Below are 23,189 nucleotides of genomic sequence, written 5' to 3'. Positions count from 1 at the left end.
GACGGCTTATGTTTTAACCTACCTCGTAATACTCTGTATGGCCTTAAGGAAGGGTATTCATAGATAATCATGTTTGGCTTCCATCCTTTTTCTCCTACTGCAAAGTAGGTTTTATTAGGATGTACCTAGTAGAAGGAAAGACCTTTTTCACTCTGCATTTATCCAGTAAAGTAATGATTTGCTAGTTTAGTTCATTTGACTTCTATCCTACATTTCAGTCCAGGACAGCCAATGCAGTGGCCTCCAGATACTGTTTGACTACAACTTCCATCTTTCACCACTGGCCGTGTTAGCTGAGGCTGATGGCAATTGTAGTTGGCCATTATCTGGAGGCATTGCCTGAAACAAATATGGTTGCAGCTACCCCTCTGGGAAATGGCAGCATATCCTCAACCCCCATACCGTGTTCCACCAAGACTGCAAGTCTTTCAAAGTCTAAGGACAGAGAGAGAGGTGCAATAGCTTGGGAACAGTGTCCACTTTGTTAGAGCTTTTCTTTAATCCAAGATACCTTGTTACTGCCTGCATAACATTTGAAACCAGCAGTAGCCTAAAATGAATGAATATCAATAGGACAGCCTAGTAGGTATGCTGCTATTATAAAATATATATTTATCTCACACAGTACAAAATTAACTCAAGTCTTAGATAAGGGCAATAGCTAAACGTACTACCTAATGTGTGAAGAACCGGCCAAAATATTTCTCAGATTGAAAGAGAGATTCTCATAATCCAAGAGCCCTGTTTATTTTGCTACCAAGGAAGATCTCAAGCAAAATGCTTTACAAGATAAAACAAAAATGCCATACCGTGATTACTCCAATCCCTCCACCGCATGTGCTTCGGAGATATTTCTGAGATTTCATTAGCAAATTCAGCAGTACGAGTTGGTTGCCAGCTATGTAGAGGAGAGTGTAACTATCCAACATCTGAATGTTTGCCCGTCTAGTGCAGTCATAGCCAAAAGAGTGACTGAAGAACACTCACTAAGGAAAAGTGATGCCATCACCGGGGTTTATTTTGACCATGTAATAACACTACCACCAATAAAAATCCAGAGGTCTCCTGAAAAGTGCAATGCACTGTATTGTAATTGTATTGGGAACACAATAGGGGCTTTTTATATAAATGAGAGAAAAGAGCTGAAGCTCTAGAAAAAATGTAGCCCACCCATCCTTTTAAAAATTTCAGGCTTAACCATATTGCCAATGTAGGTCCCTGCGGCCCTCATGTACTGTGCAATTTCTAAATGTTTTCTATTAAAGAAAAGGCAAAAGATCCCTTACATAACTGAGAGAACAAACCACAGCAATAGTGCAGGCTTTGTTATTTTGCCAATCTGTTGGGAAATACTGAGGAGGATGTAAAATTTCTCACTAATATGGCCTTGTTATATTGTTACAGGCCACTCCAATCCCTGCCAAGCCATGCACGGGATTCCAGAGGTCTTGGCCCTCAGCCAGGGTCTGTGCTCCTTTGGAAAACTGAAGAGGTAGTGGAGGCTGTCGTAGCTTTAAGAAATATGATTTATTCTCATATTTACACCTGAGTTTAAATGGAGGTAACCCAGATCTTACAGCATGGTCGTCTGAAGAGGGTCTTGTCCCCCCCGCCCCAGCAATGCAATGATAAAGACACAGGCCTCTCTAGCAGCCTGCCTTCAGTCAGTCAAGATGGGTCTGTCTTTTCCCCCCTCTTCCTAGCACACCTTGCTAAAAACAGTCTTTTCCTGTCACCTCACACCCAGTTAACCTGGCAACCTTTCAAATCCCCAGTCTCTGTTCACACCTCAGGGCAGGGGGAAAGGATGGTTCTCTTGCATTGCCAATGACTCTCAATTGTTTCTTAATGGCCATAGCTTGGCCAGGTCGTGGTTTTTTTTTGTTGTTGTTTTTTGCATTGCCTAGCCCACGAATTCCTCTGCAGCTTGTATTTCTCCCTTCATATCCCAAATAATCAAAATCCTAACGTTTATTAATTTATTAGCAAAAGTGGATACATGAGACTGAGCATGTCAAGCGGAATGCCAGAATCTGGAGTCACAAATGGTAGTGCACACAACTCCTCATAGTTATAGTAGAAGTTTTCAGAGATTTTCTTCTCTACCTTTACTTTCTTCTTCTTTACCGGTTCTGGAGGCTTTTCAAGTTGTATTGGCTCCACTTCCTCTTCCTCTTCTGGATTTCAAAAACATCAACAATAATTTTATACATGCACATACACACTACATTTCAGTCCACAAAGGCTGAAAATAACAAGAAAGGCGTATAATTTTCAGACAGACAAGATAGTAGCATTTGTGGCCAATTATAAAGTGACGATCTTTGGGCTGAAGGACAGGACATGAAATAAATAAATAAATAAACTCAGAGCTAGCATAGCCATTGTGGTCAGTTTTTAAACACAGAGGTTGAGCTGTCCTGTCTTGCAACCAAGAATTTCATCCTGCCCAAATCCCAAAAGTTAGTTCTATATTTAATCTGATCACCGCTGCATCTGATCACTCACACTGGCCAGAGTAGAAGGCATGGGGAATGTGTCAATTTTTCTTTCTTTCTTTCTTTCTTTCTTTCTTTCTTTCTTTCTTTCTTTCTTCCCCCCCCCTCTCTCTCTCTTTCAGCTGTGCTAGCTGCGGGCTGACACAACTGAGAAGCTCATGGATCAGGGACCTCAGAGCTGTGGACTCAGTGAATCTAAGGCCTTCAGCCTCCTGCCCAAAAACCAAAATGCCCCATTTCAGACTCACCACTGGCTCCCATCAGTGGGAGAACTGGCACCAGCAGCCTTCCACTTGCTAGGGAAAAGCTTGGGACTCCATGGAAAAACCTATCTTCACCATCAACACTTCTCTTTGCCAATGGAGGCTGGTGAGAAGGCAACTAGGCGCCATCCTAATCCTACCCCATCCATCAACATGGAGGCAGTAGGAATGCTCTGTCAAACCCAAAGATTGCTAGCAATACTTGCCTTCATCGCCATAGCCTTCACTACCTTCTTCATCTTCAAATAGCTTTTCTTCTTCCTGAATTACATGAGACGGGGTCTTTTCTGCACACAGAAAATTATGTTACTTTCCACTCTACTTTATTTAAATACATATGCTATAATGTTTTCCCTGTTTCCCTAAAATCAAATAATTAACTGATATCAGAAGAGCCATCTGTATCATGGAGCAGAAGGTTAAATTACAAGATGCAATGAATGCTAACGCAGGTAAGTGCTAAAGCAGTGACAAAACAAACTCCCAACAGGGGCTGCCCATAAAATGTGCCACACTGTGAAACCAAATGCTCTACCAGCTGAGCTGCTTTACTCACGCAGCTGCTAGGTTTAGGACCTGGAGAATATAAACTTTTTTTTGGAGGAAATTCCTAAAAGAAGAAAAGTATAATTTTAAATTAGATAAATGAATAGATAATTAACATACTGCATATATTCTGGTCATGCCCAATAAGAAGATATTTCTGGATAGCAGTATTAATGGAAACAGAGAGTATAACATGTTATGCCTTAGCAGTAAACCCACTTTTAAGATACATAAAAGATACTGTCCTTTCAGAAGATGGAAAAATTATGAAGTACCTATTAACTGAAGTTTAGGTTGCATACACACCATATGTTTAAGGCACATGAGCTCCACCAAATAATCAAGGCAATGGTAGTTTGTTAAGGGTGCTAGGAATTGTAGCGCAGGGCAGGATCCCAGGATTCTTTGGGGAAAGTCGTGGTTTTAAATGTATGGTGTATGCATAGCCTTAGTTACAACTGGAGGGAAACTGATGCTCCTACACTAGATGCATGTTGCAACAAAAGATCTTAATTTCACATACAACCTCATAGGGTCTGAATTGGAGGGAAAGGACCAGGAGCAAGACCTTAAGGTCATATTAGATAGCTCAATGAAGATGTCAACCCAGTGTGCAGTGGCCATAAAGAAGGCAAATTCCATGCTAGGGGTCATTAGGAAAGGAATTGAAAATGAAACTGCCAATATCATGAATGCTGCTATACATATTGATCAGGCTTCCTCAAACTTGGCCCTCCAGATGTTTTTGGCCTACAACTCCCATGATCCCTAGCTAGCAGGACCAGTGGTCAGGGATGATGGGAATAGTAGTCTCAAAACATCTGGAGAGCCAAGGTTGAGGAAGCCTGATATTGATGGTGCAACCACATCTGTACACAATGAGTACCATGTACAGTTCTGGTTGCCTCATGTCAAAAAGGATATTGAAGAGCTGGAAAGGGTTTAGAAAAGTATGCATGGCATGGAGAAAGTGAAGAGAGAAAAGCTTTTCTCCCTCTCTCATAACACTAGAACTCAGGGACATCCAGTGAAGCTGGATATTGGAAGATTTAGGACAGATAAAAGAAAGTACTTCAAGCAGCGCATTGTCAAATCACTCCCCCAGGAGGCAGTGAAGGCCACCAACTTGGGTGGCTTTAAAAGAGGACTGGACGAATTAATGGAAGAGAGAGCTATTAAGGGCTACAAGCCATGATAATGCTCTGCCTCCACAATTGGAGGCAGCAATGCTTCTGAGTACTAGTTGCTGGAAACCACAAGAGAGGAGAGTGCTGGTGTGCTCATGTTCTGCTCCCTGGTTCCCCACAGGCATCTGGTTGGCCACTGTGAAAACAGGATGCTGAACCAGATGGGCCATTGGCCCAGTCCAGCAGGCTATTCTAATGTTCTTATGATGTTCATGATGGCTGGATTAGAAGAGTATGGGAAGTGGTCAAAATGGTGATACAGCGGTACCTCTGGTTAAGTACTTAATTCGTTCCGGAGGTCCCTTCTTAACCTGAAACTGTTCTTATCCTGAAGCACCACTTTAGCTAATGGGGCCTCCCACTGCTGCCGTGCGATTTATGTTCTCATCCTGAAGCAAAGTACTTAACCCAAAGAACTATTTCTGGGTTAGCGGAGTCTGTAACCTCCAGAACAAATTAAGTACTTAACCCGAGGTACCACTGTAACTTTATTTCTCACTGTAAAAAGATATATGTTGTATGATACAATGTGTTTTGTAATATACTTTTTATTTGTTTATTGGTTAAATTTCGGGGCCCTCAGGGGCTTGAGGGCTGATTCTAAATAAGTATACAATATAAGGACAGATTTAAACTATTGATTTTTGTCCTTTGACACCTAAACATTGAACAGTAAAATTACAGAACGACCCCCTGGAAATGTTTCTCTCCCAAACACAGAAATCACTACACATTCTTATCTAGCATAATTTGAATGTGCAAGCAATACTTACCATCAGCTATCTTCTTTGCTTTTTCCTTCTGTTCCTCTGAAGGTGACCCCTTTCCTTCTTCTGAATGTTCATTCTGGCCTGCAAAACAAAATCATAAAGTATGGTGGATCTTCCAACTGGAAGTATTGGGGCAAACTGAAATGTAAATTTCTCATGCAAGTTGGCAGAATCATGCCACGCTTGCTTCATCTGTCGCAGCAGTTTTTATATTATTGCAGTTTTATAAGAGTATATATTTAAAGTAGATGAATAAATAAGCAAATTAAGTTAATTTGGATATGCAGAAGATATTAAAAATAAATAAGGAACAACAGAAAGAGGGGGAAGGAAGTCAAGTTTTGAAATGTTAAAATGACTGTAAAATTAGTGAAATGCGTAAACCTAAAAAGCACAAATAAAATGTAAAATAAAATAAAATGTATGTTATTGGAGACACCTATCCAGGTTTCTTCTTCTGTCCTGGACTACTGCATTTTCTTACCTTACAGCCTGTAGAGGGGAAGAATATTTGAAAGTTCTCTAAAAGAAGAACAGAACTGCTTCAAGCAGCAGCGTTTCTACATTAGAGGAAATTCGAAAGCTAACAGCTGCTGGCAATAATGGATTGAAACCAGAAAGTGGCGTGAGCAAGCTTTCCTGTAAATTCACCAGAACACTTCTTCAACTTGGATGATGCTTTGCAAAAACGTGGGGGGAAGGAGGGGCATGTTGAAATTGCAGTCTGTTACACCCCCCCGAGCGCCCCACTCCCTTTGGCGCCCAGCTTGAAGAACCCTGGTGACCCCGAAAGCTCGCGCACGACGTCGTGACGCTTCAGTTTCGCCCTATAAAGGTATTTCCAGACTGCTTCTTTAAAGTGTGCCATACTAGTGGAGTTACTGAGAGCAAGGGGTAGTTTCGGGGGGAACCCCGTGGTGGTAATGGCTGAAGGCGGGAAATGGAGAGGGACGGGAATGGGGGTACCTTTTGCGTCTTTCGCCTCCGGCTCCCCCTTCGGCTCCATGGCAGGTGTACGCCGGTTGCTAAGCAACCGAATGAAAGGCGCGCCAAGATCCCTGGGAAGTTGAGTTCAAAACCTGCTTAGGCTCAGAGCGCCTGCGCAGCAGCAACAGCATAGTAAGAAGTAATATCGATGAGCAGCTTGCTCTTTTTCTCCCCTCCCCCCCTCCGATTACTCTAATATAATAATATACGCTGCTGTGCACAATGGAGACAAAGCTACAAATATTTAAGGAATTCCAGGGGGGAAGGAAATATTTATTTACTTTAGTCATTGCCATTTGCAAATGTATATAACGGGTAACATCGGTTTCTCTCCGTGCGTGTGAAATCGGGGAGTCCTATTGAGTTCAATGGGCTGCCTCCCACGTGTAGCCGCTTCGTTTAAAATAATGAGGATCGCGCCTTTAATAACTGCATTAACAGGGCAAAAGGGTTTTTCTTCTGGGAGTGGGGCGGGGGAGCCTTCCTTGCTAACTTTTAATTGTTACAATGCCTGCCAACATTTTTCTGGCAGGTTTTCTGTCTGCCGAGCAGAAATTCTGCCGGTGTGGCTACAGCGAGGGAAAAAGACGTCACCTGTTGAATTTCCTCTGCGATGATCTTCCAGGAGGAGCAGGGAAATATACCTGTTATGTGGTTGCCAAATGAGTGCCCGTCCACAGCTCTCCATTTTCTAATACCTATTTTGTTTTATCAGTGGGACGGCCGCATTGATCCGCCCGATCCTATATACAATTAGGTTCCCTAAAATCTACATAGGATCGAACTGTTGCAACGCAATATATGCCTGCTTAGATCTGACCCCAATATAATTTAATAGTGTTTTACTACATGTTGGGGGGGGTTATTGGTTCGTTTTTCTTTTGCTCTTGTTTTTATTATGTATTTTGTGTGTTTCTATATTGTATTTCTAATGCTGTCAACCCCCCTGAGATCTTCGGATGAAGGGCGGAACACTAATTTAATGAACGATAATAATAAAGATGGTGTTTTCTTAACGATGCTTGAACAATGCAGCCCACTGATTTTAATAGGTGGTCGCACCTAAAGCTGCACAGGATCGGGCTGCGCGCACAGCCAAAACCGCCTTTTTTGGGGGGGGGGCTCATTCATTCTTTTAAAAACTTGGGTGTTAAGGCAAGCCTTTCTTAACATAGAAGAACTTCAGTGATTAAATTGCAGGGGTCATCTGGCTTGTACAAACGAAGTTTCTTCTTCGCTCTGAACTCGGGGAAATGAAAACGAGAGGAGAGGCCTGGCGAGGAACCGCTGCAGGTAACGAGCCGGGAGGCGGGACTCGTCCTTCCTTGCAGGGGGAGAGGCGAAGCACCTGCCGGAATGCGCCTTAGGGCGCAGCTGGAGGAAATGGGAAAGCGCTCCAGCAACAGGTGCCGGGGGAGATCGAGCCGAGGGAGGAAGGGAGTTGCTTGCAGCGGCTCGCTCCTTTCCAGATAATACTAACAATAACAATAATCGTAAAAGGCGAGGCTTCCCTTCCCAAGCGGAAAAGCAAGGCCAACACCTCCCTGAGTTAGGAGTAGAGGGTGAGGTTTGTTTGCGCAGAGGGATCCGGCCGGTGGGCGGAGGAGGCGGCGCCATGGCCTGGAGCTGGCGATGGCAACACCTAGGGCTCTTTCTCGGCCTCAGCTGGCTCCCGACAGGTGAGTCGTGGGGGGCGGCGGGGACCGGAGCTGGAAGGGGGAAAGGAGCTGCCTCCCGATCTCCGTGATCTTTCGTCTTTTCCTTGCTGGCGGCGACTGGTTTTAGTAGATGATTGTCTCCTAAAGTTTCCTCCCGCCCGATTCCTTCCTGCTCCTTCGCTTCTTTACAGTACCTTCCTCAAAGGCAGGTCTCGGGGCTAATCGGACATGTTTTAAGTCTCTCCATATTGTTTTTATTTTGACCTTCTTGGTCCCAGGGAGGAGAGGTTGTAAAATTGCCCAGCATATATGTGTGTGTGTGTGTCCCACCTTTTAAAATCGTATTTTCTGTAGTTGTAAACTTACATGCACACGGAGTGATACATATGCAAATAACTTTTGTCCTCCACAAAAATACAAGTAAGAAAGGGTGGAAATCTATGTACTAGCTAACATTTGGTGTAAACAGTTTAGCCACAATTCTATTTACTGTACATATGTGTAAGCATGTAAAAAGTTTACTGGTTTATGTCCCCATTGCCCTCCTAGATATTAGGTACAGCATACTTTAAATAAGATGTTGATTATTATCAATAAGACTGTAGCTCGGCTGCTTTGGAGGAAAATGCATGTACAGTGCAATGTGTAATGGCAATGAATTAGACTAGATGGAAGTATGCCTTATTGGTTTCAATAAGGCTTACTTCCTGGTAAGTATAATTAGAACTGCAGTCTAAATATATTTCTTGTGTCTATAATTCAAATGTAAATTGTATTTTTAAACAAGTGTCTTCACATTCTGTCCTGTATTAACAGTGCTCACTTGAACACACAAAATAGAAGTTACAGCCGTGCAGCCAGAGATAGGTTGAGCCCTGTCATAGTTTAATTTATTCCCGAGTAAATACGTTTAGGATTGCAGTAATAATGTCACAGCCACAAAAATAACCAGTATGTGCACTTCTTAAGCCCCTGGCCATTAATTCTTGTAAAGGCACTTCATTCCAACTAGGTGCTGTCAAGTGTGTTTGAGTAATTCTATCTAACACAGTGTTTATATTATGTTATCTCAAGTACTGTTGATATCTTTGGTATTGTTAATGTGTTGAATACTTTCCTAGTGTTATCGTGTATACCTATGATAGGGAAAACACAGGAGTCTGGCTAACCTAATGTGTATTTAAAAGCTGTTTAATAGTATTAAATAGTATAGCGATAGTATTATATTAAATTGTATTTGGCTATAATTGAGATTTTTTTTAGATTTAACAACAAGTCTTTCTCTCTTTTCCGCTTATTTCCTGCTTGGTTATGTTTTGTCTAATGCTGTATATTGTTTTCTTGATAAACTATTCTACTTTTCATAGACTGTTAGCTGTCCCAAAAACATCAATGTTGATAGTGTGGAATTAATAGTATATATCTTATTTTTGTGGCAAAACCTACATACAAGCCTGCAACCTCCCTATTGCATGAGTCAGAAAAAAATATTTGTACTCTGTTAAATTCAAAGTGCTAGAGAAGTCTCAACCCTGATTTATCTATTACAATGGAATCATGTGTGTCAACTCACAAGTAAGAGCCATTAAATTCAGTGAGTCTTGCTCCCAGTGATAGGATTTCAGCTTGACATATGAGTTGGGGCAGGATATTTTACACATATTTGATACACATATTAGCACAGTTGCTCATGGCATGTTTTTATACACCACTGCAAACCACTGCTCTGCATTTAGGGAAAAGGCCTTTTTGGAACACTGAAGACTGGAGTCAGGGGTGTGTGTTTAATAGTATGTTTTAATTATTGTAACCCACCCTGGGACCTTAGAGTGAAGCTTGGAGGAGGAAATTAATAGTAAAGCTCTGTTTTGCAAGGGCTAGCATACAGGCCCCAAAACTAGCATGTTTTCAAAAATATGCAGGTGCACATCATGTGTAACCTAGGGATATAGCCCAGGTAGAATGTCCTTGCAAGGTACAATGGTACCTCGGTTTTCAAACGTCTCTGTTGATGAACATTTCAGTTTTCAAACACCTTAAATCCGGAAGTAAATGCTTCAGTTTTTGAACACGCCTCAGAAGTCGAACATGCCACGAGGCTTCCACTGAGTGCAAGATCCTAAGGCCTAGCTGCTGGCTATTGAGTTTTTGGTTTTCAAACGTTTCAGAACTCGAACGGTCTTCCAGAATGGATTACGTTCGAAAACCAAGGTACCACTGTTCTTGGAAGCAAGCAATAGATACAGAGCTCTTCCAGAAAATGAGTTATTGAAAAAGTTGAACAAAAAGTAGTGAGGGCTGTTCCAAAGAAGAAGAGAGATTGGGGATTGTTAGTACCAGGGTAAAATCCAAAAAGGTGGTAGAAAAGGGAAAGTTTTCTTTGACATGGCAAACTTTACTTGAGTGGACATGCTGGAAATGTCATGTGAGAAAAGGCGTAAGAGGTGTAAGAAGGACACAGGGCTGTAGCTCAGTGGTAGAATGTCAGCTTGGCATGCCAAAGATCCCAGGTTCAAACCTTGGCTTCTCCAGATAGGGGACTGCCTGAAACACTGGAAAACTACAGCCGGTCAGGGTAGACAGTATGGAACTAGCTGGACCAATGATCTGACTCCGTATAAAACAGCTTCCTTTGTTGTTAACGAGTACCTAACTGGGAGCCCAGCAACCAACCAGCCTGCAAGATCTCCTGAAAGAAATCCAGAAAACCCATGGGAAACCCCGTAATAGTAGTAGTAATAATAATAATAATAATAATAATAATAATAATAATAATAATTTATTATTTATACCCCGCCCATCTGGCTGAGTTTCCCCAGCCACTCTGGGCGGCTCCCAATCAAGTGTTAAAAACAGTACAGTGTTAAATATTAAAAACTTCCCTGAACAGGGCTGCCTTCAGATGGCTTTTAAAGATAGGATAGCTGCTTATTTCCTTCACATCTGAAGGGAGAGTGTTCCACAGGGTGGGCGCCACTACCGAGAAGGCCCTCTGTCTGGTTCCCTGTAACCTCACTTCTCGCAATGAGGGAACTGCCAGAAGGCCCTTGGCGCTTCCTAAGTTAGGGTGCTTGCTTAGAAAAGGCTTGCTTAGTTTAGGGTGCGTAAAACATCTAATGCATGGGTAGGCAAACTAAGGCCCGGGGGCCGGATCTGGCCTAATCGCCTTCTCAATCCGGCCCACGGACGGTCTGGGAATCAGCGTGTTTTTACATGAGGAGAATATGTCCTTTTATTTAAAATGCACCTTTGGGTTATTTGTGGGGCATAGGAATTCGTTCATTCCACACACCCCCAAAAAAAAATACAGTCCAGCCCCCCACAAGGTCTGAGGAACAGTGGACCAGCCCCCTGCTGAAAAAGTTTCCTGACCCCTGATCTAATGGATTAGCAAACAAAGACTCAGAAAAGGGTGTGCTGGTTTGGGTTGGGTCTTTGAATGGATTGTTTCCAGGTGAACAAAAGAAATGTGACCACCATTTCCTGCTTGGCAAAAGGAAAATGTGTTTCAGAGTAGAGTTGTAGCGCAGACTGTAGAGTTCTTTGTTAATTGTTTTATAGTATACTTGTCGTGGAGACTCTGAAAGCTCTGCTTGTCAAGTGCCCAGAAAGCATGAGTCCAAGCAGTTTTCTGTTTGCCCTACTGCTTTCTCAGGGAAAACCCCACTCCTTAGCACTGAAACACAGCTATCTGCGGAAAACCAAATTGACCTTCACTCCGATTCAGCAGTAAAGAGCGCGTTTTCCTAGGTGAAAGCGGAACTCTGGATTAGCCCTCACTCTCAGGGTTTTCAATAGCCAATGGATTGGCGATGTAACATTTCATTGATTGAAATCAGGCCATTATATAGGGGATGCTGGTTCTCCCTTTTAGTTTCACTGGAGGGTGTTGGTGGGAACTTTCGTGTACATTTTGTCCTAATTTGCTTTTCAGATTACTCTCCCAGGCAAAATTGAGACTTTTAAGGCACAGCGCTCATGTAGGGATATGCAAGCATTCTAGTTCCCTCTGGCATCAAATGTGACTGAAACTATCAGTTTCCTGTAGGTTGTATATGGATCTTCTCTGCTATAGCAGGGAGTATAAAGTTCGAAACATAGATTTCCCACAGGTTTGGCCACCCTGAAGAACTCACATTCCCCATTTGTGAAACTATTACGCCTCCCCTACCCTTATTGTGAGAGATTACAAGGCCTGCCTTCATCCCAACTTCTAGGACATCCTGAATAAAGCTGTCATTTACACAGCTTCTTCCCTATGACATTTCTTCATCTATCTTACACTTGCTTTTGCTGCTGGTAAATTCAAAGATTATGGCACTGCTGTCTTCCAAAGCCCTATCAGATCCAGAACTAGGAAGAAGTAAGTCCTGTGGGTACAGACCAGACACAAACTGTAGAATATGTCTGCACAGTCACACAAGTAATGAACCAGTCCTTTGAAAAACTTTATTTAACTTGATTTATTTTTTTTAACTAAATCTCTGTATACTTAGTTTGCTGTCTGCATTGGTAGATTCCCCCCCCCCCGCCCCCGGGACATAGGGGTGCTTTTCATATGCTTACTGATAGCTGTTGTTCATGTTCTTCATTGCAGGTTGCTTCTCCATCCTGGTGACTGTGCCAGTTGCTGAGCGATACACAACTTTATTTGCCTCTGTGACCCTCAGGTGTGACTACAGTACCTCTGCCCCACTGCAGGATGTGCTAGTTACTTGGCGCTATAAGTCCTTTTGCAAGGATCCCATCCTTGACTACTACAGTGTTGGTGAGTGCCACTAATTCTTGCGGCCACCACCAAGGATTGCTCTCCACACACATGAGAAGAGGCAGGAAGGAGGGAGGGAGCCCCAGGGAAGACAGTTGTTTGGCTTGTTGTTCTCCACAGCCAAATAATGGGGAAGTTGATCTCTTCGGTCTCTGAACCAAAATGGATGGAATGATAGCTAGAAAATGCTGCCTTAGGAAATGACTGCTTGTGCTTTCACTTTTAAGACACTGTGTTATCTTTGGAATGCATGAAACCCTAAAGGGCTCTGTGATTTTAGGAAAGGGAGCCTTTCACTTTCAGTCATGCTCTCTTTTGGCTCTAGCAATTCAAAAGGAAAAATCTGAAGTTTAAGACTAATTTCTCCTCTAATACTGAGCTCAACCAGAGAGTGCCGACAAATTCAGGAAGAGGATTGAGACTTGTGTTGCACTGCACTTTGGCCTGTAGTCTGACATGGATGAACCCCAGCCCACCTTCTAAGATGGGGGGCAGTGAGGGACTATCTTTAACCTCACACCCTATTTTCAGAGGCACCCTAGAGCCAATTTGGAACTTGTTGCGATATTGGAAAAGGGATTATATCCCTCATTGAATGAGGAGCAAAGGTCCCTACAGTCAAAAATGCTGGCAGGCTATCAAGGCTAGCCAAAAGTTGTGGACCTTTTACCCATCTTCCTTCAGTCTGGATAGGCTTAGTGAGATGCTCAGAGTTCTTGCAATTTGAATCATGAATAGCTTTCACTATTGTAAAATTAGATTAAAAGTATTGGGTTTCCAAAGCATTGTTTTAGTTATCTGTATGGTCTAATGTCCACCAATTTTTTCTTCCCTCTTTGTGCCAAATCCTGATAGCTTATCCTTGATTCAGACTGTGAATGATGGGCTTGCCAACTTTTCCCAAATATATCCCAAAGTCTCATCCCACATTGTTTCCCCATATGCCCAGCAAAGTTTGCAGTTCATACAGCATCAGAGCTTGCTGTCTCTGGAAGTTAATTAACTCTTTGGTAATTTCTCCTCTCTACTCCCATAATTTTTTTCTGTTGTTACCAGTTATAAAGGGACAGGTAATAAACATAGTGTGATCTTTCCTCACTGGAATTTTAAGGAGCGCTATTATGAATTTAAAACTTTAGATTTAAATAAACTGGCATTCATTTTGTAATTCATCCCCTTTGTTTATTGCAGCCTATCAAGCAGGCCTAGCTATTGGCCAGGACCCTTCCAACGACTGCAATGACAATCAGCGGGAAATACGCATTGTTGCTCAGAGAAGAGGGCAAAATGAACCTGTGCTTGGTGTTGATTACAGACAGCGGAGGATAACCATTCAGAACAGTAAGACCATTTGAGCAGGGACTGGGAAACTGGCCATTGTGGTGTAGTGGTTAAGAGCGGTAGTCTCGTAATCTGGGGAACTGGGTTTGTGTCTCCGCTCCTCCACCTGCAGCTGCTGGGTGACCTTGGGCTAGTCACACTTCTCTGAAGTCTCTCAGCCCCACTCACCTCACAGAGTGTTTGTTGTGGGGGAGGAAGGGAAAGGAGAATGTTAGCCGCTTTGAGACTCCTGAAGGGGAGTGGAAGGCGGGATATCAAATCCAAACTCCTCCCCTCCTCCTCCTCCTCCTCCTCCTCCTCCTCCTCCTCCTCCTCCTTCTTCTTCTTCTTCTTCTTCTTCTTCTTCTTCTTCTTCTTCTTCTTCTGTAGAGGTCTCATTAGTGCTAAGGAAACACAGCCTTAAGCAGCACAAAGTAATTGTATCTTATGGAGGTGTAAATGACTCGGAATGTAGTTTCAGCTCTCCAAAAGTCTGTTTGCACAATAATTTTTGCAATTCAGGAATGTGCTGTCATGGTATGAGAAGAATATCACCCAGTTGCCTACTTTCGCCATGCTGTGTTTTTTCTTCATAGAAGCAGATCTCCTGATCAATGAAGTGATGTGGTGGGACCATGGAGTCTACTACTGTAATGTTGAAGCTCCAGGAGATACAAGCGGTGACTCAGACATAGAGGTCAAGCTCATTGTTCTCAGTACGTAGTACTGTTCTATTTTTTAAAATTTTATTTTAGGGTGACCTTCTCTTCATTTTTTTTCTTACCATTTATGAAGTTTTAGAGAACAAAGCATGGAGAAAAATGAGCGGTGCTCTGATCCTAAAGATGTTTACTTCCAGGGTTATCGCTTATTTCAATCCACATATTAAAAGGGGAGAAGAAGACACCAGCAATTCCTGATCTTGTGTTGCTGGAATGCAGCCTACTGTACAAAGACAAGAGCCGTATCTCTTGCCTCTGGCCCTTCTGAGCACTGGCATTCAGTTCTCAAAAGGCTACCGCGAGATAGGAAGGCATTTCTGTGTGCAACCGCCGCAGCAAGGATCCTACTTGCAAAAATCTGGAAGGGAAATTACAGTGGATGCTCGGGTTGCGAACATGATCCACGCGGGATGCACGTTCGCAACCCGCGTCTGCGCATGCAGGGGTTGCGATTCAGTGCTTCTGTGCATGCGCAAAGCACGATTTAGCACTTCTGTGCATGCACGACCGCCGAAACCCATTCCGGTACTTCTGGGTTTCGGCGGTCCGCAACCCGAAAAACGCAACCTGAAGCGGCTGTAACCTAAGATATGACTGTACTTACCGACAAAGGAAGATTGGCTAAACAAGCTTTTAGAATTTGTTGAATTGGCAAAACTAACCACAGTAATAAGATATTAAACAAACCAGAAATTAAGATCACAAAGGAAATGGTTTGAAGAATATATGAGCAAACACTGTGCTAAAGACAACATGCTGATATGTCTAGATTAAGTTGGTGAAGTTGATTTAGAAAACAAAATCTTAGTTAAATAACAATACTAAAAATGAGTTACAAATTGCCATATAAATAAGAATATAATAAACATAAGAAATGACAAACACTGGTGGAGGGAAGTCACGTAGGTGTAACATTTATGTTTGTATTTTTGTATTGTTGGTACAGTGGTACCTCGGGTTAAGTACTTAATTCATTCCGGAGGTCCGTTCTTCCTGAAGCACCACTTTAGCTAATGGGGCCTCCTGCTGCCGCCGCACCGCCAGGACACAATTTCTGTTCTCATCCTTGAAGCAAAGTTCTTAACCCGAGGTACTATTTCTAGGTTAGCAGAGTCTGTAACCTGAAGCGTATGTAACCCGAGGTACCACTGTATTTGAATGGTTGTAGTTTTAATGTTGTGTGTGCATTGTATATAATAATGTACCATATTTTTCGCCCTATAGGACACACCGGCCCATAGGACGCACCTAGATTTGGGGGGGGGGAATAAAGGGGAAAAAAATTATTTCCCCCCCAGGCGTGGGGCTGGGGTGGGGGAAGCCCGAGCTTCCCCCTCCCCCAGCCCCCAGAACGGGACCCAGAGCCATGCCGAAGCTGCGTGCAGCTTTGGCATCACTCTGGGAGCTGCGCCTCTCCCGCTGTCCCCCGAGTTTGCGGGGCTGGCGACGGGGAGGAGCAGGCTTCTCCCCCCCGCCAGCCTTCTAACCAAGTCGGGGGACAGTGGGAAAGGCGCGCTGCGCCTCCCGCTGTCCCCCAAGTTTGTGGGGCTGGCGGTGGGGCTCTCCTGAAGCCTGCATTCGCCCCATAGGACGCACACACATTTCCCCTTCATTTTTGGAGGGGAAGAAGTGCGTCCTATAGGGTGAAAAATACGGTATATATATTTTTTTAAAAGGCTGCCCATTATGCAACAAGCCCTTGGACTGGACTGGGTTTCTCTACCCGCTGGAATAAACAAACAGTTTTTGTTGTTACGTCTGAATGCAGCACTCTGTGTGAAGGCCGTGTCTGTTTTGGATGAGTTATCTTGTGAGGGAAGATTGCAGGAAGCTTCCTTTTTGGTGCAGGAAGCTTATCGTACAGGCATCTAGTAACAAGAAAAACAAGGTGATGGGGAATGATAATAGGTTTGAATGTCCTCTTTCCCCCACCAGACTGGCTGACTGTCGTCCTTATTGTCCTTGGTGGCCTCCTCCTCCTCATGCTGATAGGGGTGTGCTGGTGCCAGTGTTGCCCTCAGCATTGCTGCTGCCATGTGCGCTGTGCCTGCTGCCCAACTCGCTGCTGCTGCAATGAGAAAGGTAAATCAGGAAGCAGGCTGTCTGCCCCTTGCATTTGTTCCCAGGGAAACAATAACAACAGAAGGTAAAGGGACCCCTGACCATTAGGTCCAGTCGTGACCGACTCTGGGGTTGCAGCGCTCATCTCGCTTTATTGGCCGAGGGAGCCGGTGTACAGCTTCCGGGTCATGTGGCCAGCATGACTAAGATGCTTCTGGCGAACCAGAGCAGCACACGGAAACGCCATTTACCTTCCCGCCGGAACGGTACCTATTTATCTATTTAACCCACAGTGCCACCCGCGTTCCAATAACAACAGAACAGGTGAATTAAATCCAAAGTTGTTTTCGTACACGCTTCAATGACAAGCAAGCCACTTGGACGTCCTCTGTCGGATTTGGGGTGGTCGTGGAGGGGGAATACTGCTCAGTTGGAAATCTGACTCTCCGTGTTATCCAAAATGTACACAAATAGGAGGGCCTTCGTAGTTTCCTCCAAGTAGTTCACGGTCATGTTTTATCCTCACACCAAGCCTGTGAAGTAGATTAGAATAAGAGACCATGATTAGCCTAAGGTCACCCAGTGAGCTTCATAGCTGCGTCAGGTTTTGAACCCAGGTCTCCCAGGCCCCTGATATGAAATTCTAACCACTATGCCCCATCTGCATCCCTGTCTGCCATTTGCGTTTACTCTTCCAGCATGTAGAAATGCTCTCTTCATGGAACATGCTGAAGTAAACCATGATTTTATGTTAAGGGCATTGTGTAGGACAGAGTTTGCTAAACTTTTGGGGCCCATGGACACATTTGTGAACCGGAGATAGTGTCAGGAACACCTTGTGTATTTATTAGATTTAATTCCCACCTTTCGGCAGCACAACACACACACATAAATATAATGCAAACTACTCTATTGGCTACAATAGAATGCTCCTTTTGTGCCTAATTTCAGCAGGGGGGGAGTGGAGTCTGTGGGCGCCAGGGAAGTCCTCTGCCGGTGCTACATTGGCAAAGCCCCGGTGTGAAGGAATTCAGAATTGTACTTTCAATGTTAGAAAATGTGGTTTCTCCAGAGTAAATATCCGTCTGAAATCAAAACCACACATTTGTTGTGGACAGACTGTATTGTTTCATGCCACCCTAATCTTAGTGGTGCAAGATTCCACGGGTTCAAGGCATTCTAAATCAAGCAAGGAGGAACCACCCTGTCACTAGTTTTGGTTTCCAATATTGCCGTTCTATAAAATGGAGAGAGAGAGAGAAAGATCTCCAGAATGCTTGAGTGCACCTGTATAACATCTATTGCTTTTTCTGTCCTCCAGTGCTGGAACGACATCAGTTCATGAAACAGGCTCAACAACTTTTCCCATGGATGACACACCACTCCCAGTCATCTTCATATCAACTAAACCCATTGCTACAGAGAGGTAGGGCTGCGTCTACAAGTCCGAAGGGAGTGAATATATTACAGCAGTTTAATGACTTGGATGCTTGTGGTTTGGCTTGATGATGATGCTTCTCCCAGAGGAGAAAGAGCATCAGAGGCTACCAACCCAGCTGCTCAGAGGTGGAGAGGGTCAGGGCTGAGTTTATTTGTTACACCAGCAAATAGAAGCGTGTAATCTGGTCTCTGTAAAGATTTTGCATCTTGTTTCCCATAGTGACAAACCAGTTGTTTTGGAGAAAGCCCAACAAATGTTTCTGGGAAATCCACAACCAGGGGGTGAAGAAGAGAAACCTCTCCTGTTGTTTTGGGGGGTGTTTCTTTTTTCATCCATCTGCAAACCTTGAAGTTTCCCAGGCGTACCAGTTCCTCTCTTTTGTACACGAATGGAGCAGCCCTGGGCTCCATGAGGTTTCACACTCACAGAATTAGATTTCTATTTGCATTTAAGAAAGATTGCCCCTCTGTGGATTTCTTTTTGTAATCCACTTTTAAAGCCATCTAAGCTATTCGCCATAATTACATCTTGTAGCATAGTGAACTCCATAGATTAATTATGCCTTGTGTGGTGATGTACTTTATCTGTCTTGGATCTACTGTCATCCAATTTCATTGGGTCACACACACACACACACACACACACACACACACACCCCCCGAGAGAGAGAGAGACCACTTTTCTACCCTAGGCAAAATTTTAGAAACTGAGTTGCTTTTGTTTTCTAAACTAAAATGCTCCAAACAATTACTGTTATTTATTAAATTTATATACAGCCCTTCACCTGAAGATCACAATGTAGCTTTTTCTCCTAAAGAAGGTCCTCTACTTGTTGATTCCTTTGCCTCCCATTTTTCTGCACTTTTTGAAGCTGTCTTTTTGGCAATCGGGTGATCAAAGCAGGTATTTGCCAATGAGGTCACGCCCACTGTATATGCATTTGGAGCAGACTAAGTTTAAACAAATTGATCTGCTGCTACTACATCTAGTTTGAGTCTTAATGCTAAATTGGAAGCCTTTACTTCTGGGCTAGCAAATCTGTGTCTCCCCCCCAGATGCTGTTGTCCTCTAGCTCCCATCAGCGCAAGCCAGCATGGCCATTGGTTAGGGATGATGGAAGCTGTGGTCAAGCAACAGTTTCCCAGTCCCTCTTGACCTGGCTTTCTCTCATGGCAGGTGTCTCTCTTCCCTCTACCCACCTTCTGTTCCATAGATATGTCTCTGCAGAGCAGTCAGCCACGGATGCCTCCACTTACCCAGTTGCCCTCCAACAAGATCTTGGAGCAGCTTGAGTCTGAGGTCAGGAACCTTGGCGTTTCCCAGCCCATGATACCTCCGCACCGCGTTGAGAGCAGTCGTCATCCTAGCATCCTCTCCTCTCTGGGCTCAGAGATTGTGGAACGCAGAGTGATCCAGCTGCCTCCCATCATTGAGCGCATCCCATCCTCCCGCAGAACTAGTGGTTCGTCACGACCACGGCGGTCGACATATGCCTCGCGACCCCGGAGCCAGGCGAGTGACGACGAGAGGGAGAGGAGGAGGAGGCGCTTGTCTTTGGATGAAGAAGAAGATTCCTACTCCAGTTACGACCAGGAACTCCGGAACAGACCTAGAGACCGCATAGTCGAGAGGCAGAGGGCTGGCAGCCATTATGACAGGTCTCGGAGTTCTAGGCCAGACTTATCTCCCATTTTGCATGGTAGGAACAGTTCTGATTCATATCCTGAGGAGGATAGAAGGGAGCGTTCCGCACGGCATCCCTCTGACAGAAGGTATTCAGGGCAGCGGGCTTATCGACCTCTCAGTCAGAGGAGCAGGGACTCTTATCGCCAGGGCCGCCGCCGCCGCCATCGCAGCTGTTCTCCACCATCCCACCGGGAGTCGTGGAGTTCATCTGATGAGTACGAGCGCTTCCAAGGGAACAGCAGGCGGCATCGCCAGCGCCGCTCTCCAGACTGGCCAGAGAAACCCCCTAGTTACCGCTCGGTAGAAATCATCCCAGCCAAAGGCGACAAAGCCAGAAGCCTTGCAGAGCAGCAATCGGTAAACTAAGTGTGGCAAATATTCTCTTTCATAATCTCATGGGTTTGTAGCTTTGCACCCTGCTGCAGGCTACTCTCTGGCAGAGGCTGAAGACAGGAACCATACAGAAAGGGATGCCTTGTGCATTTGCACAGGGCTGCTTTCTAAAGCTTGTGCCCCTGTTCAAAGACACGTGAATAGGCTCAAGAGAAGCATGGTCAAGCTCATGGCTATTTCTGAGTGAGGCAAACCAGGCCCTGCTTGCCTCTAGCCTACAAACGCTGCTTCTTTCCTTGCCCCAACAAGGGCTCAACAAGTTACCAGGACTGGGGCATGGCAGTGAGTAAGGAAGGGAGATAGTGGGGAGGTGCTCTGGGTGGGGGCAGGGAAGCCATCACGCTTGAGAACAGAGAAGGTGCTGCATCATTTACGCCATTGGGGTGCTTTATCCAGCTAATGAGTGTGTGGGAGCATCCTTTCTAGCCCAAGAGCAAATAACAAAACAAAGCACTCCAGCCAAGAAGCTTCTCTTCTTGGCCAGCATGGTGTTGCTATTCTGGTCTGGGGCATGGTTTGAGTTCTGGTTTCTGGTTTGAGTTCCATGCCGCCCCCCCCCCCCCGGGCTGGCTTTTTATTATTTTCCCAACCTGGCTGCCACTTCTGCATTGCCTTCTTCTTCTGCTGCCCCAACCCTCCCTGGTAAGTTGCTGAGCCCTTGCAAAGAAGAGAAACAACAGCTCTAAGTAAGACCACCCAAGCATTTGCATGGAAGCACAGTTGTTGTTTTTGCAAGTGCTCACTTGGAGCACGTGAAGAAATGGAGCCCCCTTTAAGGCAAACGGTAGGAAAGCCTTGTGCGTCTTTAGAAAGGAAGCTGTCAGTGGTGTTTGTCTGGAGCATACTAGTTAATCAAACATTGATATGGCCCGGCCCTGTCGATGAGAGTCAAAACTGCACGTGACTTGTCTCATGTAGTTCTCCTCCTAAGAGAAAAGTAGTGGTAGTTGTGGTTTTCACACGGAGCAAGCAAGTGGGCAGGGGTAGGTGAAAATCTGGATTAGAAAACTGTAGCATTAGGGTCAGACCTGGATCAGAATCCTTTCCACTGCTGGTCTGATCCGAGTCAGGGGCTCCACGTTAGCATTTTCAACGGAACCTTTTTATGCATTGCAAATTATACATGCAGGCAGCCCAAAGGTTTACAGCCCCCACCTCCTAATCTAAGGCCCTGATCTGAATCAAGCCCCCACACCAACTTATTTGTAAAAAAAATAAACTGTGCACACTCCAAAAACAAGACAAAATACCTTTCACACAGAGGTGGAGCTGTGAGACTAATATCATGTGCAGCTTAGTCTTAAAGCACCCAGTTGTAGTAGCACTTCGTTTCCCAGCTGAAGGTGGAGAAGACATCTGCTGTGAGATGAGAGGGGCAGGAATGGTATATTCCAGCTTGATTCACCAATATGTGATAGTCATTAATATCCAAAGTTGCATTGCTGCGAACCACCCTTCTGTATTGCATCCATCTTCAACCAGAGGGAGCCTCGTGAGTGCTATCGGCCCCAAATAGCTTGTACAAAGGTTCAAAATTTTGGAGCTAATTAACAGCATCCATCGTTCAGATGAGCATCATTCAGATCCAGCAGCCTCAAATGAGACTGTGGTTGGGTTAGCCCAGTAGGGAAAGTATTGCTGTTTAACAGCCTGGGAGGGAGGGAGGGTGAGTATCAGTGACCTGTTGCGCTGTTCCCCATTATGGCTGCTTAACAGCTGCTTACTAGCTTTCTTTTTCTCTTCTAGGAAAAAGGCAGTTCTCGCAGCGGAAGAAGCGTTGTCATTTAGCCTTTTCTTCCTGCTATTGTAAAAAAAATGTCCGCAAATCAAAACAGTCATTAGCTGTTCAGTGTAGCAGCCAACAGGAGGAATCTGTTTCATCTCAACCACCTTCAGCCTGGATTTCCTCATCTTGGACACTTTGATTTCCAATGCAGTGGTTCATGAAAAAGCATCGTTTTGCTGATAAAGCAGGAATGAGATGGAACTCCTTTTCAGCAACATCTAGTTCCCGACATCCCTGCTCTAGGATTTGCTAGACAGTTGGCTTTTAAAAACACACTTTGTACAGGAATAATTTGTACAAGATTTATTGCTTTATTTTTGTATCTTGCAACTGCATACCCAATACACCTAAGGTTAATACATGTTGAAATTAACTGATTGCCAATGGCCTGACTCAGAGCCTGACGAAAGTAGCCTTGGATTGCATCAGACTTTGCAATTTGATATTTACATGAACCGGTTACTGAATGAACTGTACAAGACAGCTCAGTTGCTGAGCAATGTGAGCAAACAGAAATTAACCAAGATAAACATTCTGAGGATTTGGTATTGTAATTCAGGTAACTCACAACTTACGTGCATTTAACTTAAGCACATTCAGCTTTACACGGTTGGCAATTAATAATAATAATGGGGGCGGACGTCCAGGAAAAAAGACTTTGGCAATTCCACCTGGAATTGAACCCAACGCGTTTTGGTTATATGTTATTTTAGCTTTACACGCTATCCCTGGAACATAACCCCCTGTGTAAGTTGAGAGTTGCCTGTACATTGATCACCACTGTACATTAGGACCTAAGGCCTGGTTTATAGATGCACTTTCATCACTTGATGGCCAACAGATGAACAAACTCCCATTGACTTGTGTTCAAGGAGACTTGTGTGAGCCGTGAGACATTTTTGATGGCACAAGGCAGCCCTGCCAAGTTCTTAGGATTTTCTTGTCCTGCAGCAGGCCCCCGTTCCCCCATCTCACAGCATGCTAAACTAGCAATCTTCTACCCTCTCTGGAGTGGCTTAGGGAGGCAGAAGTAGAGGGGAGCCAGGAGAGCTCCATTGTACCAGTGGCATCCCACTATTTCACCTCTGGATCCATCCCATTGA

At 44.4% G+C, this 23,189-nt stretch overlaps 2 protein-coding genes across 4 annotated transcripts in view; one reads left to right on the top strand and one right to left on the bottom strand.

The window, feature by feature from the left end:
• The window catches only part of CFAP44 (cilia and flagella associated protein 44), a 41,101-nt gene extending 34,752 nt beyond the window's left edge, over nt 1-6,349 (bottom strand). For 2 of the 3 annotated variants that reach the window (XM_053386111.1, XM_053386112.1), the window contains exons 1-6: nt 6,231-6,349; nt 5,268-5,345; nt 2,968-3,048; nt 2,000-2,177; nt 810-972; nt 23-125 (exon numbers count right to left, since the gene is read on the bottom strand). In XM_053386111.1, coding sequence (XP_053242086.1) covers nt 23-125; nt 810-972; nt 2,000-2,177; nt 2,968-3,048; nt 5,268-5,345; nt 6,231-6,270 — 643 coding nt within the window. In that variant the 5' untranslated portion in view covers nt 6,271-6,349. Of the gene's footprint in view, nt 1-22; nt 126-809; nt 973-1,999; nt 2,178-2,967; nt 3,049-5,267; nt 5,346-6,230 lie in introns of those variants that run through there. The other variant, XM_053386113.1, reaches the window with a different exon arrangement.
• Nucleotides 6,350-7,585: 1,236 nt separating this feature from the next.
• Nucleotides 7,586-22,386, top strand: ILDR1 (immunoglobulin like domain containing receptor 1). The gene is made up of 8 exons (XM_053386120.1): nt 7,586-7,930; nt 12,507-12,677; nt 13,869-14,018; nt 14,594-14,713; nt 16,655-16,801; nt 18,102-18,206; nt 19,435-20,264; nt 22,047-22,386. The coding sequence occupies exons 1-8, from the start codon at nt 7,867-7,869 to the stop codon at nt 22,086-22,088; spliced, it is 1,629 nt and encodes a 542-aa protein (XP_053242095.1). The 5' UTR covers nt 7,586-7,866; the 3' UTR covers nt 22,089-22,386.
• The last annotated feature ends 803 nt before the right edge of the window (nt 22,387-23,189 follow it).

The sequence above is a fragment of the Podarcis raffonei genome, chromosome 4 (assembly GCF_027172205.1).
Source record: "Podarcis raffonei isolate rPodRaf1 chromosome 4, rPodRaf1.pri, whole genome shotgun sequence".
Taxonomy (NCBI): Eukaryota; Metazoa; Chordata; class Lepidosauria; order Squamata; family Lacertidae; genus Podarcis; species Podarcis raffonei.
This window is presented reverse-complemented; position numbering and strand designations above follow the sequence as displayed.